At 58.5% G+C, this 16,141-nt stretch overlaps 5 protein-coding genes across 5 annotated transcripts; 1 reads left to right on the top strand and 4 right to left on the bottom strand.

Annotated features, from left to right (window-relative positions):
- Window positions 1–722: 722 nt before the first annotated feature.
- On the bottom strand, window positions 723–3,905 carry CDEST_13287 (Putative cation/H+ exchanger, sodium/solute symporter superfamily; the record flags this gene model as incomplete). Its single annotated transcript, XM_062929443.1, has 4 exons — window positions 723–3,057; window positions 3,135–3,464; window positions 3,597–3,680; window positions 3,765–3,905. The coding sequence occupies 4 exons, from the start codon at window positions 3,903–3,905 to the stop codon at window positions 793–795; spliced, it is 2,820 nt and encodes a 939-aa protein (XP_062785494.1). The 3' UTR covers window positions 723–792.
- A 2,692-nt stretch (window positions 3,906–6,597) lies between these two features.
- CDEST_13286 (Putative ribonuclease Z/Hydroxyacylglutathione hydrolase) lies at window positions 6,598–8,026 on the bottom strand. The gene has a single exon (XM_062929442.1). It carries the CDS (start codon window positions 7,806–7,808, stop codon window positions 6,804–6,806), a length of 1,005 nt encoding a protein of 334 aa, XP_062785493.1. The 5' UTR covers window positions 7,809–8,026; the 3' UTR covers window positions 6,598–6,803.
- A 1,169-nt stretch (window positions 8,027–9,195) lies between these two features.
- On the top strand, window positions 9,196–10,982 carry CDEST_13285 (Putative zn(2)Cys(6) fungal-type DNA-binding domain, fungal transcription factor; the record flags this gene model as incomplete). The annotated part of the gene is made up of 1 exon (XM_062929441.1): window positions 9,196–10,982. The coding sequence occupies one exon, from the start codon at window positions 9,196–9,198 to the stop codon at window positions 10,894–10,896; it is 1,701 nt and encodes a 566-aa protein (XP_062785492.1). The 3' UTR covers window positions 10,897–10,982.
- A 1-nt stretch (window position 10,983) lies between these two features.
- CDEST_13284 (Putative major facilitator superfamily, MFS transporter superfamily) lies at window positions 10,984–13,261 on the bottom strand (the record flags this gene model as incomplete). The annotated part of the gene is made up of 3 exons (XM_062929440.1): window positions 10,984–12,089; window positions 12,220–12,355; window positions 12,444–13,261. The coding sequence occupies 3 exons, from the start codon at window positions 13,259–13,261 to the stop codon at window positions 11,175–11,177; spliced, it is 1,869 nt and encodes a 622-aa protein (XP_062785491.1). The 3' UTR covers window positions 10,984–11,174.
- Window positions 13,262–15,331: 2,070 nt separating this feature from the next.
- CDEST_13283 (Putative SIS domain-containing protein) lies at window positions 15,332–16,141 on the bottom strand (the record flags this gene model as incomplete). The annotated part of the gene is made up of 1 exon (XM_062929439.1): window positions 15,332–16,141. One exon carries the CDS (start codon window positions 16,139–16,141, stop codon window positions 15,332–15,334), a length of 810 nt encoding a protein of 269 aa, XP_062785490.1.

Here is a 16,141-nt window from a genome sequence, read left to right as displayed (position 1 = left end):
ATGCTAGTTGTTTTGTTAGTGGCTAGAAGTAACATTAAAACATTCAAACATAATGCAGCATTCATCCAAGCACAAACAAATAGGTGCTCATCAATAGCGCTGAGAGGAAGTCTAATACGAACGATCTTCTTATACACAATTCAGAGACAACCTGACCGACGTGCTTCAAAGGTCGCAACTCCGCATACAAGTAAACATGCTATCTATCATAAAGCTGCATAAAAAGAGAGAGTTGCTTGTTGCATTTTATAATGGCTACTTACTGCTATACTTAGTGCCTTGTAAAACAGAAAGGGTATTGCGATTGCTAATTTTTAAGAAAGCGTGTAATAGACCACAGAGCGGAGGACGTCCTCTAAACCCCTACGACTGCCGCCGGCCAGTTATGCAACTAAATATTAAATGAAACCGCCTTTAGGAACGATGAACCATCACGACAAAACAAAAGATTGCGCCGAGGGGGAATCGAACCCCCGGCTCCCCGACGCTGCTCGATGGCAACGGAGAATTTTACCACTAAACCATCGGCGCTGATGATCCGTCTGTTGGATGACAGGCGAAGCAAGTTGTGGGAATATTATGTGTGCGTTGAGGTGGATCGTTAGGGTAACGGGATTTGAAGAGGATCCATCGCGACGATGCCCTCATATCCTGCACTCAGGGAACAGGGTCATTGGGAAGTGGGGGGGCAGCATCATAAATCAAATCAGATGTATTTCAAAACCACCCGGGGAGGAAGGGGGGATATCATATTATGGTCAGTCTCGTAAAACAAAACCCACGGCCCGGCATCTAGTCCCTGCTCGAATCCACGCTCGCCTTGCGCTGCATCGCGTTCGGGTCCTTGGCCGGCCGCTTCGCCTGCACCACCAGCAGACTCACGTTGGCCGCGCCGGTCTTCTGGACCTCGGAGATGAACTCGGCGGCGACCGGCCCCAGCGTCTTCCGCGGATCCACGACGGACGAGTCTCCGAGCGTGTTGGGCCCGGCGCTCTGCTGGTGCTGGTACTGCTGCTGGTGCTGCTGGTGCTGGTGCGTCGTGCCGGAACGGCCGAGGACGTACGTCGTTGGCCTCTTCTCCCCGGTCTGCAGGGCAAACAGCCCGGCAACGATGGCCGCCGTGGCAGTCTCCTTCCCGGCGGCACCATCCAGCTTGCTGAAGGTGACGCGGCCGGCGACGGAGCCGTGGATCCGGGACCGGATCCGGACGAACTGCATGTTGGCCTCGGCGTCCGGGTCGGCTGCGTCGACAACGTCCACGTCGAGGTTCTCGTTCTGCGCGAGCTGCAGGCCGAGCCGCACCGCGAACAGGTCGTCCTCGGCGCCCGTGTAGAGCACGCGAATCAGCTTCCTGCCGCGCCTCTCGGCCGAGAAGAACCGCGCCGCCGACGGGTCCTGCTGCTGCTCTGACACGCTGACGGCCCCCGACGCGGTCCTCGTGAGCTGCTGCTGCTGCTGCTGCTGCCTCGCCCTCCTGGCGCTGCCGCCGCCGCCGCCGGAGGACTCCGCAGCGGCCGCTTCGTCCGCCTTCTCGAGGAGCGTCGCGTCAATGTACGTCGCCACGGCCGCGACGGGCCTGGCCTCGTTGAACACGTCCGCCACGAGGCTCGGGAAGTCGCCGCTCGTGATCGGGTTCCCCCGCGTCGTCGCGCTGTAGAAGGACGGCAGCTCCGAGACGGTGCCGGTCTCGCTCCAGGGCACCAGGACGAGGTCGCTGCCGAGCCGGGCCGCCTGCGCCGCGAGCGTGCCGGCGTACGAGTCCTCGGGCACCACGGCGATCTGGCCCGAGACGAGCACGTCCCTGCTGGCGGTGCTGGCCGACGTGCCGAAGGCCTTGATGATGGGGTCGTGGCCGGCGTACTCCTCGATCTCCGAGACTTTCATGACGGACGAGTTGCGCTCCGTCAGCCCGACCAGGCGGCAGCCGTGGATGCGCAGGAGTTCACGCGGGGGTAGTTCGTTCTCGTCGTCGCCGTCGCCGTCGCCGTCCCCGGGGATGTGCACCGGTTGCTCGACGAGACCCTTCTCTCCGCTCCGATGAGGTTTGTCATCGACGACTGCTTTTCTCGAGTCTGGACCACCCCCCTGCCCGCTCGTGAACAGGGAGATGGTGGATAGCAGACTCGACAGGCCGTCGGTCCGGAGATAGACCAGGAGCTTGGTCGCGGGCTCCCTCCTTTCGTTGGCCTCGTCCTCGCCGTCGGCGCCGTGCCGAACGATGGGCGTGCCGTCCCAGTTGATCTTGCCCCTCTTCCAAAGCTCGAGCTTCTGCTGGTAGGACGGCGGGTAGAGCCACATGACGAGGGGCGTCGTGGCGAAGGTGGTGACAAGCGCCATGACGACGAACATGGTGAAGGTCCGCGTGCTGAGGATCTTGGCCTGGAGGCCGATGTTCAGCACGATGAGCTCGACGAGCCCCTTGCAGGACATGAGGGTGCCGATGGTGAAGGACTCGCGCCACACGAGGCCGTTCATGCGGGCGCCGGCGGTGCCGCCGACGACCTTGGAGAAGAAGGCGACGAGGATGATGGCGATGACGTACCCCCACGTCTTGCCGCTGTCGAGCAGGCCCAGGTTCGTGTTGATGCCGGACAGGGCGAAGAAGAGGGGGACGAAGAGGGTGGCGATGAGGTCCTCGATCTTCTCCGTCAGCTTGATGGCGAAGCCGCCCTCGTGCGGGCACATGAGGCCGACCATGAAGGCGCCAAAGATGCTGTGGACGCCGATGATGGAGGTGAAGAAGGCCGAGGCGAGCACCATGACGAGCGTCAGCGCCACGACCCCCTGCGTCGGCCCGTTCTCGAGGCTGCGCGTGCGTCGGAGCACCCACATGAAGCAGGGCCGCACGGCGTAGGCGAGGAAGAGGGCGAAGCCGACGGAGACGAGGAGGATCCAGACGGCGGTGACGCCGGCGCCCGAGTTGACGAGGGTGACGCAGAGCGCGAGGAGGACCCAGCCGACGACGTCGTTGGTGATGCCCGACGTGAGCACGATGACGCCGACGGTCGTGTTGAGGAGCTTAAGGGACGTCAGGATGCGGCAGAGCACGGGGAATGCCTGGGGACGTGTTAGTTGGAGGGCGGGGGGAGGAGACAAAGGAGATATAGCGCTTTGGGAGGGGGTGTTTCTCCTACCGTGATGGCGATGGCGACGCCGATAAAGAGCGCAAAGACGCCGAACGAGATGGGTGCGATGCCCGGGTCGTCGCTGTACTCGTGATACAGCCCGTAGGCCAGGCCGACGCCGCAGCCAAAGGGGATCGCCATGTCGAGCGTCGCGACGCTCACGGCCGTCCGCCAGTTGCCGACGAGGAACGACAGGTTGATTTCCAGCCCGACGAGGAACAGGAACAGGACGAGGCCGATGTTGGCGACGAGCCGGAAGGGCGCCATCGAGTTCGCGGGGAAGATGGCGTCGGTGAAGCCGGGGATACGGCCGAAGACGGACGGGCCGAGCAGGATGCCCTGCGTGCCGGGGGGTCAGCTTTCCTGACGCATAGATCTCATGGGAACTTATGGGAACTTGTAGGAACTCATGGGAACGCAAGGGAGCGTATGAAACGCCAATCATAGAACAGAGGAAGAAGGATAACTCACGGCGATGACTTCGGCAATGACCTTTGGCTCGTTGATCTTGCTCAGAGGCCAGTACAGCAGCCTCGTCAGGGCGATGACGATGGTCTAAGCAGCAGCACGGCCACTCACTGTTAGCTGCGCGACTCTCGGGAAAACCTGTCTTCGGGTTCGATTGTTGTTTTTGCGCACCGCTTGGATTATGAACAGGATGATGGGGTCCGACGGGTTGTAGACAGACGGGTCCAGCCCTTCAAAGATGCCGCCCTGCGAGGGGGCCCGGTTGCCGGTCGGCGTGGGCGTCGCCGCCGTCGCCGCCGCCGTGGTCGACATGATGTTTTGTTCTTTGTTCTTGCACTGTGACTGCCCCCGTTACGAAAAGGAGAAGAATTGTTCGGTGTGTGTTCTGTTCAAGGCGGGGACCGATGAAGGACGCCGGAATTTGATATATATATATATATCCTCAACGGGGCTGATGGCGTATTTCTCTCCACCTTCCGAACAAGAAGGTTACGAGAAATGAGGAACAGTCCGGACGAGGTGGAGAGAAAACAACCCAACTTTAAATCCAAGAGGCGGATCAGCCGGGTGAGCAAGTTTAAGACATGCCCCCCCGTCTCCATGACCCCCCCAAAGAGAGGAAGCTGTCTTGTAGCTCCCTTCGCTGGTTGGTCGTTGAGCTGCTGCATCTCACCATGGTGGGATCTAGACCTTTCCGTCTTCGGCACCGTGGTGACTGGCATCCGTATCCCCCTCCCCCCCCGGGAAAGTCAGAGACAAGCGGCTTGGCGGCTGCAAAGTGGCTTCACACCTCGAGAAGAGAAGGGAGGGATTGCACATCTCTTGGGGTTGGCGCCAGGGGCCCTGGGGGGGGGGAAGGGTGGGGCTGGCATTTGTACGAATACACCAGAGGATCAAACGATCAACACGGCGAGAGAATTAGAGATGCCGCCGGAGTGGCTTGGAGCTCTTGGGGGCAGTGAGGTGAAGGGGTGAAGGGGGAAGGGTTGCGCCCGTCGTGTGATGTGCAGCTGTGCATCACGCCCGCCTCGCTGCTCGTGAGCCGGTGTGCTGACGAGCCAGCGGCGTGATATTTGATATGGGCGAGAAAACATACAGTTGGTTTCGGTCCAGGGAAAAAAGCCAAGATGGCCGGACGGGCAATCCTTCTCCAAATCAGCCAGCTCGCTTGCCAAGAAAAGCCGTCGGGGGGAGGCCCGACGAAAGTTGAGGATGGATAGGGAGAGGGAGGGTCACGCTCCTTTCCCGGTGGCTTGCCGGCCAAGCAGACTGACCGCAAAAGCGCGGTCTTGGAAGGGTTTTGTTCGTTGCCGTACCACGGGAAGTTGAGATTCGACATCGAACATCGACTCTCGAGGTTCCGTTAGACTCTTGAAGTTCCGTTAGACTCTTTAACGCGTGGCCTTTGACGTGTCTCGACTAGTGTCGTGTTGGTCTGAGATGCGCCGGTTGGCCACTGCCACTGCTAGTTCTACCACTTCTACCACAACCACCACCACCACCAACTACTACCACCGCAGCCTGGATTCCCGGTTGTTTGGTTGAGTTGGAGGGTCTGGACCTGTCATCCACTGCGGTCCGAGGTGGATACTACCCTCCCCCGCATCGGACTGTGGTTTCATGGTTGGATAAGTTGGATAAGTTGGATGGACTCTTGGAGAATGGGGCCGGTTTGGCATGGCACACAGTCAGCTGCCCGAAAGGTTTTGAAAGAAACGCCAGTTGATTTTCGACATCCGTGTTCTAACTTCTCTCAGCCTGGCTGACGGTAAGCTAGAGAAGCGAGTGCCCAAAGCCCGCCGTTGTGTGGCGTCATCGAGCCCTGGTTGTCCCAAAACCAACAAGGCCTTTTAGGGGGGGGAGGACTCGGCGGGTTTGGAAACTCGGCGCCTTTTTGGGGGAAATTCGGCGGGTTGCAGGTAAGTTGGGCCTATTGGTATGATTGTCCTTCTCCTAATTCCAGCCCGGACGGACCCCAACTCCACACAGCCACAGCTACAGCTACAAGTACAGCAAGGGGGTTCGGGTCGTCTTTACATGCTGGGGTGGGGGGGGGCACCCGGGGGACGGGGGTTGTTAGAGCCACAGCAGCAGACATCATACCCACTATCCCGAAGGCCTCCTTACTCGTTGAGCATGGCTGGTTGTTAAAGAGAAAACACCACCACAGACAGAGTGCTTCCGCAGGTTTGACTTTGGGGCTGTGCCCCGAGCCTAACGGCGCCGATTCCCATCCCCGATTGAGATTGCGACGTGCGTACCAGGCCAAGAGAACCACCGCCCGTATGACTTTGGCAGCACGTCGCCAAGACAAGCAAAGAGCTTGGCCCCGACTGTCGACTGCGGTGAGCAAGCAAGCATGCATGCATGCATGCAATGCAGCAAGGGGAGGTGGCAGGAGCATATGCTTGGGGCACAGCAGATAGCATACCGCCCAGCCGCATCGCCAAAGTCCCTACTAGCCTCTTCTAAGACGAACAGCTACTGGAACAGGCACGTTATACCTTAATGACCCAATGTCAGTTTCCCCTAGCATTCGCCACCAGCTTTTGTTGAAGATGACATGGTATTTACCTTTGTCTTTGGCGGGCTTAGGGAGGGTCAAGTTAGGCTTCAGTGGGACTGCGGTACTTAAGGTAATACCCCACCCCGATAATCATCAAACACATCCTTGATAGTCTAGTGGTTAGGATATCTGCTTGTCATTTAAACGATTCGCAGGGGACCGGGGTTCAATTCCCCGTCGAGGAGATTCTTTTGCCTTTTGCATCAACCCTTCTTCTACTCACCGAATCTGGCTTCTTCTACACCGAACACTGTTACCCCCGCCATCAAACAACAACGTCCTTGATAGTCTAGTGGTTAGGATATCTGCTTGTCATTGCATAGCAACAGCTCGCAGGGGACCGGGGTTCAATTCCCCGTCGAGGAGATCTTTTGGCGTTGCCATCAATCGTATCCTTTTGATGTCGATTTATTATCCTTCGTAACCCTTCACGGGTCCAGCGACTCTTGAGTTGCAACTGTTTTATCAGCCAGGCCTGTCGATCTGCGGAATGTGTTGTGGAGTTGCGTTACAGTACAACGTTCCGCTGCGGTGTCTGCACAATTGTTATTATTGGAAAAAACACAACTAGAGACTACTAACATAATCGCTGGCTCCTCATCACAGACAGAGTCTCTCTCTCATCTACTTTGACGGACTCTTGTTCAAGTCAAGATGTGACTCCCGCCGTTTCCGACCACGACGTAGTTGGGCCTCCGTTGCTCCCCGCCCTTCTCCCTGGCCTCCTCCTCGAGCCCCTGTTCCAGCGTCTTCCGTCCGTATTGCATGAAGTAGCCCAGGATCCCCGTGTACTGGAGCTTGTCGTCGTGCGTGTTGACCCAGTGGCGGACGCCATTCTGCCGTTCAATCTTCAGCCCGTTCGCGACCCCCTTGGAGATGACGCCGACGCCGCACTCGTTGAGCGGGTGCATCATCGCCACGATGCTGGCCTTCGGGTTCGCCCTCATCGCCGCCTCCACCATCTCGGGCTCCACGCCGTGCGGCGTGTACAGGATCACCTCGTCCTTGCCCCCGTCCGCCGCCGCCGCCGCCGACGACGACGACGACGTCCCGATGATCATGGCGTGGTATATGTACGGGTATGCGCCCTTCTCGTCCTGGAGGCGGAAGACGGACAGCCACGCGGGCATCCCGGGGGTGGCCGGCCACGTCTCGCCGCGAACAAAGTCCGGCACGACCGCAACGTTGTCGAAATGCTTCAGCGCCGACACCGCGGCGGCGGCGCCCGACACGGCGAAGACGCTGATGGAAGGGTCAAAGGTCCGCAGCGTCGGCTCGTGCAGGTGGTCGGCGTTCAGGTGCGTGATGAGCACCGCGTCGAGCCACCACCGCTCCTCGGCCCCTTTGGCGCCCCCGCACGCCGTCTCCGTGTCCCGGATCCAGTCCTCGACGGCCCCGATGCTGCCGAGCGCTGCGTCCTGCTTGAGCCGCATGCGCAGGATCCATTTGGAGAAGCTGTCCGAGTGACCCCCGAGCCAGGGGTCCAGCAGGATGTGGTAGAAGGCCTTACCGCCGCCACCGCTCGCGCCGGCGTCGGGTCTCGGGATCGAGATGAGCCAGGTGTTGTCGCCGTTCACGTAGGTCAGGATCGGTCTCCTCGGCGACGCTTCCGCCGAGGCAAGCGTTTGAAGGAGTCCTGCACGGTCCATGACGGTGTATGCAACGCTCGCCGTGTGTATATGTGTTTCTGTGTGTATTTGTGTGTGTGCACAGTTGGTTTGCCGTAGGTTCCGTAGGTTCCGCAAGTCAAGAGGCGGCCTGGTGGTGAGGAGCAGAAGCCGTTCGCTCTAGATGCGGGGGAAACAACCAGATATATGAGAGAACCTTGAAGTGGCACAAGGGACGTTTTCCAGCGTGTCTATGCAGGATGCCTATTTGAGAGGTCTCACGGCTGATTACGAGAGATGGCACATAAGCTGGACACGTCTTTAGCGCCAACTTTAGTGCTGACTCGTGGGCTGTGTTGGGAAGGATCTACAGTACGTCTCAGTGTGTGAAGCCACACCAAGATAGATTTAGGTATCTGACCACCTTTACTGGTACCGTAGCTCTAGGGCAATCCTCATTTTCATTATCATCGTTGAAGGACCTGAGGAGGCCTCGTCAATATCTTTTACAATACCATTTAGGTAAGGGCGAAGTTGTCGGTTGCCACTTAACAATAGACACGGCACTTGTCCCGCATCTCTACTCTGAGAGCTTTGATTCCACGATATCCGGTCCCACTCCACGTTGATAGATACTGAGAGGCAAGTAATGTTTAAGGGCATGGACTCTCCGCTTCAAACGGCTCTTCATTCGCTAAATTTACAGATGCTGGAAAATTTAAACTAGCTTACGCGCAGTACATGGCCTTTAGAAAGCATCCCAAGCTTTTTGCGTAGTAATAACCTATTCATAAATGGCAGCAGTATGCAATAACCTGAGAGCTCGTATTGGCTTAATTCCGCAGAAATGCCGTTAGTCGATTCTATTCCTGTAACGTCCTTACAGTCATAAAGAATTTGACTTGTGCATATCCTTTGTTTATAACCACACATACCAGCCTTTACTCTTCTCCAAAGTTCAATTTCTCCATCATTTTCTCTCACAGACCCTTCTCTTCTATTATTCCAACCAATAAATACAATAATAGCCTTGTTTGTCTTGTCAGTATCTAGCAGAGTCAATTGTACATGCATACAGACAGAAACTTGCTATTGAATCAGACGGCTGACTCGCCTGCCGAGTTTCTATTGGACGCGACCCTCCAGGAATCCACCGTCTCGGAGGTAAAAAGGTATCTGGCGTCGAAACCAAGGTCGCGTTCCATGACGATTCATGCGACCAAAAAACACTCTCGACCACCGATGTTGTTCACCGATGTTGTTCATACACGATCCCCCACAACCGTCGCTTACTGGCAGAGCCAGGCCCTAATTAGTGACGAACAACTATAGACTATGGTTATAACAACGGCACTTGCTGAAAAGTCCCAGGGTGTCCTATCAAAACTATACACACACCGCCCGCGTCAAGCCATGCACGGGCGTCACGATGGCCTCTCAAGAAGTCCACAGACGCTCGAGAAAGGGTCAGTCAGCCCCACGCCGGACACGGCCGCTCCGAGACCCGGGCGTCCCCCTCGACATTTTCCGAGCTCTGTCTTACCGTGAAGCAGGATGCGGAACATGTCGAACCGCCCGCATCAAGTGTGACGAGACGCGGCCGTACTGCACGCAGTGCGGCCGTCGCGGCGTAGCGTGCAGCGGCTACCAGGTCCAGCTCAAGTGGGTTGAGATCAGCGACATCGACCCGGATCCTCGACGTCCGATCAAGAGTATCATCAAGCCGCGAAGCTCGTTGACAGTCGGCCCGTCGAGGACTTCGGCTGGGCGTCGGCCGCACCCGTCGATTCCACGGAATCCGTCCCCCGGCCCACGCCTCCACTCCTCGTCGGACGTCTACATCTTCACTCACTGGGCCGAGTCCCTTCCAGACTTGGTATACCCTAACCCCGACGAGTACGCCAGCATACGCGGCCCCTATCTCGCCTTCGTGTTGAGGAACAACTCCGTGCTCCTGCCGGCTATCCTCGCCGCCGGGGCCTCCCACCTTCACACCTTGGGAATCGCTACGCCGACCGATGTCCTCGAGAGGAAACAAAAGGCGCTCGCCAGCATGGTGGCCTGCGTGAAGCAGTCCGCCTTGTCCTTCGCGCATAAGACTCTGCCGGTCTACTTGACCGAGGAAGCCATGGCCGCGACCTCGGCACTGGTCGGCCTGGAGGTGATGCAAGGGTCGCCTACGTCGTCCATCGTACCCCTTCTGAGAGGCATGAAGGCCCAGCTGGAAGAGAGACGGCGGGCGGTGCAAGGAAAGGGCGGCGTTTTCCACGTCGATCAGCCGACTCCCATGCTTGCGATAAATACGAAGATGATGGCCTACATCGACACGTTATGCTGTGTCCCATGCGCGAGGAAGCCGGTCTTCGATCATCAGTTCTGGCGAGACTTCGTCGTGCCTCACTGCCACGTCTCCTTCGACGGGGGTCCCGACATTGTCTTTGGCTACTCGACGCACATTCTTCCCTTGGTCGGGGACTCGGCGTCTCTGGTCAGCGACTTGATCAACAAAAGGGTGACGCCGGAAGAGTTCGTCCAGTCTCGACGCCGGCTACTAGAGGCGCTCGATTCCTGCTGCCGCGACCTGCCGCCAGCCCGACATCAACCGGGCTGTGCCGAGCATCTGATCGCCTCGGCCGGGAGTCTCCAGATAAGAGACTCGAACGCTTGCCTTGCGGCAGCCCTGGCACATGGCCTCGCCACGCAGGTTTTCCTGTCCCGCGCGGACGAGAACGACCCAAGCACGCTACGGACGGAACAGCCGTTTAAGCACCCGTCGGCGTTGGTCGAGCAGCTTTCAAGTATGATCGCTGCTGTGCCCATCGACACGCATGCTGCCACCATGATGATATGGCCGTTGTTCGTGCTCGGGTGTGAGAGCATGGCGACGAGTGCGAGGCGGCGCCTGGTGGAGGGGTATTTGGAGAGCATGCTGGCCAAACACACGATGCTGAACATTTCCGTTGCCCTCGAGCTGCTGCGGACCAGGATTTGGAAGGATGGCCGGAGAGAAAGGAGTTCAAGCCATGCGGAGAGTTGTCCACTTCACGAGGATGACCCCCCATCACCGCAATCCCAATCCGACTGGGTCAGGCTGTGCTGGAGAGAGAAGCTGGAGCTGTGTTCGGCGTAGGAAAGCAGTCAGTCCGCCTCGACTCCCCAATGATCAACGAAACCGCGCGAAAAAGACTTTCTTATAATCATTGATAATATTTATCTCGAAGAAGAGCTCTTTAACTACATGGTATGGGAGGAAACTATTTCTACAAGAATATGGTGACTGGGTTCACAGCTCAGTTCAGTTCGGGTTTTTGTTCAGTTGATCGACATAAGGAAAAAGGGGTATCTTTCCGGGCTGCTTCTTCCGTGGCACAGAGAAAGAGAGAGTTTTTTAACAAAAAAAAAAAAGAATCACGCCATCTTCTTCGCCTGCTCCTCCAACGTCCGGATCAGCTTGCTCCTCTGCCGGATCTTCTTCCCCCACTTGAAGAAGATAAAGGGCACCGGCATGAGCACGACCTCGGCGACGCCGACCGCGATGCCGGCGACGCGCGGCGTCAGCGCGGCGTACATGCTCTTGCCCACCAGCACGAGCACGGCGCCCAGGATGGAGCGGAACACGAGGTTCCCGGCCGACGCGGACGTGGCGTACATGCCGAAGACCTTGGAGATGTAGCTGGTGCCGTAGATGAAGACAAGACCGAAGCCGTAGCCGAATGGCACGCCGGATAGCACGCTCCAGTAGAAGGGCACCTCGACGGGCAGCGAGGTCAGGGCGAAGGCGAGCTGGCCGACGGGCTCGAGGACGGCGCCGACGCAGATGAGGAGGACCGTCGCCTCGGGCTCGGCCTGGCCAGTCTCGGGGTTCTTGGGCTGGCGGTTGACGAGCCTGCGGAGCAGCGGCTCGGTGGCGAGGACGAGGGCGATGCCGACGAAGACGCCGACGAAGGCCAGCCCGGAGATGGCCGTGGTCCAGCCGCGCTCGTCCTGGTAGACGATGGGGAAGGCGACGTAGGCGAGCTGGACGATGGCGTAGATGACGGAGATGTAGACGTTCCAGAACATGAGCACGGGCTCAGTGAAGGAGAGGATGAAGGGCCGCGAGACGGCGGTCCGGATCCGGCGGAGGATGGGCACCGTGTCGTCAAAGTCGGACCAGTACCGGTGGTCCTCCTCCTCCCGCCGCTTCTGGGCCGCCTTCTTGCGGAGGAGCGTGGGCCGGTACGTCTCGGGGACGGTCATGATGAAGAGGGCGCCGACGGCCGTGGAGATGAGGGACATCCAGTTGAGGGATCGCCAGCCGAACGCCTCGACCAAGAAACCGCCCTGTCACAAACCGTTAGCCTTTGTAATTTTCCTCCCTTTTCCCCCTTTTGTTTTCCCCCTTTTTTTCATTTTCTCTACACTGTCTGTGTGATGATGATGATACCCGTAACGGAGGTTTGGTGCTGCTTACCATGAGCGGTCCGAGGACGGGCCCGTTGAGAGGGCCGAAGGAGTACACCGACATGGCCAGGGGTAGGTATTTGGGGTTGGTGATGTCCATGATGGAGCCGCCGACGTTGGACAGCATGACACTTCCGGCAACGGCACTTGACTATTCGTCAATATATTGATCATGGAGCAGCGGGTTTTATACAATGATTTATACAAGGGGGAAGGACGAGAAAGCGCACTCACCCCAGGAAACGCGCCACAATCACCGTGGTGAAGTCGGTCGCGAGCGCGGCGACGGGGATCAGCCCGAGGAATATCGTCAGGCCGCCGATGTACATGGGCCTCCGCCCGAACGTCTCGCTCAGCGGCGCCATGATGAGGGCCCCGAGGGCCAGGCCGACGAGGTAGAGGGAGATGCCCAGCAAGGGGAGCGACGGGTTGGTGATGCGCAGCTCCTCGGACATCTGGGGGATGCCGCTCGAGTAGGCGGTCGAGTAGATGCCCGTCGCCAGCGTCGTGAAGGCGAACATGCCGACGACGAACACCCGGTACGCCGTCGACCAGCTCTTGGGGTCGGCCGGGTCGCCGTCCCAGAAGTCGACGCGGAAGGCCTTGAGCGCGGTGGGCACGCCGCCGTAGTCCTCGTCGTCGTCGTCGCCGCCTTCGCCGCCGTTCTCGCCGCTGAGGGCTTTCTCGTACTTGTCAAACTCCTCGACGTCGAAGTCGAAGTCGGGCACGTAAAAGGACCATCTCGGCGGCAGCGCCGTCTTCTCGTTGAAGACGCCCTCGATGTACTCGTTGGCGACCGGGTAGTACGACAGCCGGCTCAGGCGTGGCAGGCGGGAGAGGCGGCCGGAAGGGGGAGGCGGTTGGAAGCGCTGGCTCTTGCGCATCCACGAGCTCCGGGGGTTCACGCAGGAGTGCCGGCCCAGCGGCGGCGGTGGCGGCAGAGGAGGCAGAGGAGGCCTCGGCGGGAGGGGGGCGAATCTGGTCTGCTTCTGCCCCTTCAGAGGGGAAGACTGCAGCCTGGCGGGATCAGGCACTTGCAAGTGGTTCGACATATTAGTTAGTGGTGGTTCATACTGCTATGTATGGTATGGTATGGTATGGGTATGGTCTGGCATGTGTAGCCTTTCTCTCCTTCTTTCCAAGCGGTGAGAAAAGGAGGGAAAGATTCGGTTGACAATGGAAGTGATAAACTAGCCGGCAGAACCAGAGAGGTAGCAGGGAAAAAGGAGCCCGTTCAAGGACGGGGGACTGACCCTATCAGGATGGCGAAAGAGGTCCGAGAGGGCCGCTATTCTCGCTTGCTGTGTGCAAGGCAAGGCATGGTCTTGTTTTGTCTTGGATGAATTGACGTCTGGTGTAAGTCTCACTCTCAGCAACCCAACCCAACACTTCCACTCCCCACATGGCATACGTCGTTGTAGACGCCAGCCCGCGCGGGTGGCTGACGAACTTGCTCGAGGTTAGGGACCCCCCCGGCGCCGTTGATCGACGGGGGGGGGGGGGGGGGGGGGGGGGTCTCGTCTCCTTGGGCGCGGATCAGCGTCGCCGCAGCGGTAGACCCAGACATGATTAATCTCTCTGAGGACTCCTGAATCAACGAGATCCTCGCGGCCCCACCGGTTGAAGTTGCGTGCGTACAAAAGCAGTGCACGCACATACAGGTAGTAGAACATAGAGGACCCCCCCCTCCCCGGTCACTACGTGTCGAAACCCCACGTGCCGTGACGGGCTGGGCGTTACTATAACAAGACCCGTTTTAAGGGACTCGCGTCTCGATGTATGCGGTGGGCCCCCGCGCGCTGTTTGCAGCAATGCGAATGCAGGCGAGACCCGTTGCCGGGAAGCCCTTGTCGGCCCTTGGTCCCGACTCAAATGGATGACTGGATATGCACGGGCGATCTCTCTGCAGGGGGGGGGGATGGAAAGGATGAAGACGAGATGGCATGGCATCCCATCCTCTGCCAATGTGAGATTGACAGGGGAACAAGACAAGGGCGGCGAGAGCCGCGTCTGGGGCTGTGTGGGAGAGAAATTGCAACTGAATCCGTCCAAGACAGGGGGGAGGGGAGGAAGATAGGGAGATGAGGGGGGGAGGGTCTGTCTGGCTGCAGAAGCCAAAACAAACTCATGGAGATTGCTTGTGACAAGCAGGTGGATGTCCCGAAGTCCCAGATCTCTCGCAAGAGAAGCAAGAAAGCATAGCAAGCATAGCAAGCAGAGCAAAGTGAAGCACCCCCATCCCACCAGTCTGTGGCAACAGCTCCGCAAAAGAAACTTGTTCGTTTGGGATTCTCTGCTGGTGAGACCTGAGGGAGTTTGGGCAAGTCTATCTACCTACAGTCGGCATCGTAGACCGGCAATAAGCTTTGGGGGCTTTTTGGGGGGGAGGGTGGCATCCCGATCTGAAGTTCCTGCAGGCGGTAATACGCGTGTGTTGTGTACGACGGTGAACGAGGGGCCCAGGCAATCAGTATGCAGGAAAAGAAGAAAGCTGAGCACTCAACCGCAAGTGAGCTACTGTGGCAGTTGTGTCAATGCGAGACAGTCTCGCCATTGCCCTGCATTAGCGTGAAGGCAACTGCAACGTCCATCCGGATGATATGATTATCATCTTGGCAAATCACTGTTATTTGCTGTAATTGGTGAGGTTGAACAGCTACTACTACTGCACTTTTCAACGTGGGGGTAATCACCCCAACTTCGATTAGGTTTACTCGAGACCTTGTGAGAATCATTACATCGGTTTATACTGGTCCTGCTTCAGCTCTTACTATTCATCGCACTAAGAATGAGATGCCCTCCGGGTTTTTGTATGCACCACACAAGATGAAAGATTTGGTCTGAATCGTGGTATCGAATAATTGAGAGGAATTCTATAGAGATCCCCAAAAGACGCGCTTGATCTGACAAAGTGATACCCATCCCAGCAAGATATATGTACAAAGAAGATTGAGACAGAAAAAGAAGAAAAAAACACCCAGTGAGCAGCATGAGCTCTTGTTTCCCTACAACCTGACGGAGATCCTGTACCCCGAACAAGTAAAAACGCCCCGCCCCTTTAAAACAGAAGTGACTTGACCCGCTCAACAAACACACACACAACATCCCCCTCAACTGTCGGTCTATTTGCTCTTGAAGGCCTGGCCGATGGCACCGCCTGGGTGGTTCTTGGCAAAGACGGACGAGACGGACGGGTACATCTCCTTGGAGGCGACGTAGGCCAGGGCGTCGCCGACGGCGATGGCCATGGTCGTCGACGTGGTCGGGGCCGAGACGCCAAACGTCTCCTTCTCGGACTCGGGGATGGGCGCGGGCAGCAAGATGAGGTCGGGCCGCTGCCTGGCGATCTCGCACGTCTCCATGCAGGTGGGCGAGGTGAGCAGGACGAGCGGGCACTTGCGGCTCAGGTGGGGGAGCAGCAGCAGCAGCTCGGGCGTGCGGCCGGAGAAGGTGATCATGATGAGGGTGTCGTGCTCGCCGACGATGCCGAGGTCGCCGTGGAGCGCCTCGGTCGGGTGGAGGAAGACGGCGGGCAGGCCCAGGCTGCTGAAGGTGGCCGTGAGCTTCTTGGCGATCCAGCCCGACTTGCCGACGCCGATGAAGACGACCTTGCCGCGGTGGTCGCGGTGGCGCACGAGGGCCTCGACGGCGCGGTGGAAGCCGTCGCGGCAGACGCGCTCCGAGGCGTACAGCTGCGTCAGCGCCATGAGGGCGTTGGCCTCGGTGCGGAGGACGTGGATGGCGCCCTCGAGGCGGTCCTCGTACGAACCACCGCGGCTGCCGCGGTCCTCGTGGGTGACGTCTCTCAGGGGGGATCTGGGCATGGGGGACTTGGGCCCGCGGATCTCGTACGACTTGGCGAGGTTGACGTTGAGCTCTACCGGGCCGCGGCTGCGCATGCCCATGGCGGATCCAGAACGAGGAGGGACCAT

Source organism: Colletotrichum destructivum, chromosome 9 (assembly GCF_034447905.1).
Source record: "Colletotrichum destructivum chromosome 9, complete sequence".
NCBI classification, from domain to species: Eukaryota; Fungi; Ascomycota; class Sordariomycetes; order Glomerellales; family Glomerellaceae; genus Colletotrichum; species Colletotrichum destructivum.
Note: the sequence above shows the minus strand (reverse complement) of the source record. Positions and strands in the feature narration are given on the sequence as shown.